The following is a 2,238-nucleotide window of genomic DNA, read 5'->3' on the forward strand; positions in this document are numbered from 1 at the left end:
TCATACAAAATTCTCTCTCCTCTCTTTCTTTTTTGCTCTGTTTTCCTCGTTTTTAATGGATGGTAAGATATTTTCGGGTTTAATTCTGTCTTTGCATTTTACCATAATTTTCCCTCGTTTTTTGTTGCGTGCAAGGGTAGAGGCTAGCTTGCTACTCTGGTGGGAGACCACCTGAGGAGACTCCCGTAACGATAATAACTACCTAACTCTTCCCTCCCCCCCAAAAAAAAGAGAAAAATATTCCACCTTTTCTTCTCCAATGAAAAGAAAATTGGAGATGTAACAACATCGGGGATATATGATTTGATTAATTAATAATTAATTAATTAGCATCCGAGGCAGACGACTAAAATGACGCAAAATTACACATAAAAATGGATAATGATAATGATAGGGAAGATGTTCAAAATTAACGCACGATACTAACTAATAGTATGATTCGTTTTCAAGAGGTAGCCACCCATAGAGGCTCCCAATTCAACAATATCATGCTCTGATGGTGATGACGGCAGTGGTCGTGCTCCCCCTCATTGCACCTTATCCTAATAATCGACCTCTGAACAAACTTCCCAGTCGTAATTATCTCTTCGTCTTCTCGAGGATCCTCCTTTTCGAACGAGAAAGATTCCATGTTTATGGATGATAGTTCGATCACCTCCCCAGTTTCGTTGCTCATACATACTCTCTCAACCGGTCCATTGGACAGTTCGGTGTCTATACTTGGCGGATGATTTTGATCATCACCCACCGACGACTCACTCTCTTGAAATTCGTTGATCACTTCTTGGTGGCACAAGTGGGGACTATCCTTATCGGTATCCGGAATTTCGGCCCTGAGGAGGCTGAGCCGGAGCCGGCCATCAGTGCGCTCGGCCACGAAACGCGGGCGTCTGGGCGGCGACTTGACGGCGTTGATGATGAGACGGCCTTCCTCCCGGTGGGCCTGGACTTGGAGGGTCTCTGCTCCCCTCATCGTGGTCAAAGGTGGCGGGATCTCACGGGGTGGATTTACCTTCCTGCCCCCGGAGGGTTGGCGTGTCATCGCTGTCGGGGACTTTATGGGGATTTCGGAATTCCTAACGTTGGAGAATATGTTGTCCTCTTCGCTGACGTCAGTACCGGTCTCGCTGCCGAGATTCTCAGTGCACAGCTGCAAGCTCCTGTCGCTGAGCTTCACCAACGGCTCCCTCGCCGGGGGAGGGGCATAACCGTCTTTTTCACTGACAGCTGCCTTTGCGGCCGATTGATCCTGTCGTGGAGAATTGTCGGTGCCGGAGTCGAGGGAGTACTGGAGGAAGCTCCAGCCACCGAGGTCGGCCGGCTTTGCCGGGGCCAGCTTGAGCCGTAGTGTCATTGATGGAGGCAGCGGTAAGGGCGGATCTGCCTTCTGTGGAAGGTCGACCAATGATGAGTGTAGACCTTGGCACACGACCGTCGCCATAGATGCTGATCTCAATTCCTTCTGTTGCTAAGACCACAAATAAAGTTCACTAGGCAATGTAAAGCACTCCAAACTGTTGGTGTTATATATGGTTGATTGGCCAAATGGTCTGATCAGGGTAAAACCGATAAATATAGATGAATAGTGATCGAGAGCGGAATGGACATGAGATAGGGGGATTATCGATCGGGTTCCGGAGGAGAGGGAAGGAAGGGGAGGGGAATGAAGGAGGGATGTTGTAGGAGAGGGATAAGTTTAGTGTGCGGAGGAAGGTGTCAATTTGTAGGTTGCAAAAGTGACACTACAGGACAAGTAACAGTGAGGTTTTTGGGAGTACTTTGCCCTTAGCTTTTTTCACCCACAGCCCACTTGAAAATTATACAATATACATATGTTTTCATCTACCTGAAAATTGAAAAGGGAATTAATCTTGATAATCAAGTAATATAAATTTGAAACTTATTATTATTTTTTAATAAAAGAAACAAATAGAGAGAGCTTAGTGTTAGAGAAAAGGAAAGTTCCCTAGTAGGCTACCTACGCTGATAGCCCCCGTTTGATAATATATATATATATATATATATATAATCAAAGAAGGTATATTTCAGTGACACACATTGTCGCTCAATAATTAAGAGGTTTCAAGTTTGATATTTTGTGAGGTATATGTACCCCTTTGTTTATTACTAAACACACACACACATATATAATCAAAGATGGTATATTTAAGTATCATATGTTATCGCTTGATAATCAAAAGGTTCCAAATTCGATACTTTATGGAGTATCCATACTCA

General features: G+C 44.5%; 1 protein-coding gene across 1 annotated transcript; it reads right to left on the reverse strand.

Annotated features, from left to right (window-relative positions):
- Nucleotides 1–295: 295 nt before the first annotated feature.
- Nucleotides 296–1,674, reverse strand: LOC116207343 (protein FANTASTIC FOUR 3-like). The gene has a single exon (XM_031540252.1). It carries the CDS (start codon nt 1,439–1,441, stop codon nt 446–448), a length of 996 nt encoding a protein of 331 aa, XP_031396112.1. The 5' UTR covers nt 1,442–1,674; the 3' UTR covers nt 296–445.
- Between the last annotated feature and the right edge of the window lie 564 nt (nt 1,675–2,238).

Source organism: Punica granatum, chromosome 5 (assembly GCF_007655135.1).
Source record: "Punica granatum isolate Tunisia-2019 chromosome 5, ASM765513v2, whole genome shotgun sequence".
Lineage (NCBI taxonomy): Eukaryota > Viridiplantae > Streptophyta > Magnoliopsida > Myrtales > Lythraceae > Punica > Punica granatum.

Bases quoted from the DNA above. Each gene is read 5' to 3' on its own strand.
- LOC116207343 (XM_031540252.1), bottom strand. From the start codon at position 1,441: ATGGCGACGGTCGTGTGCCAAGGTCTACACTCATCATTGGTCGACCTT.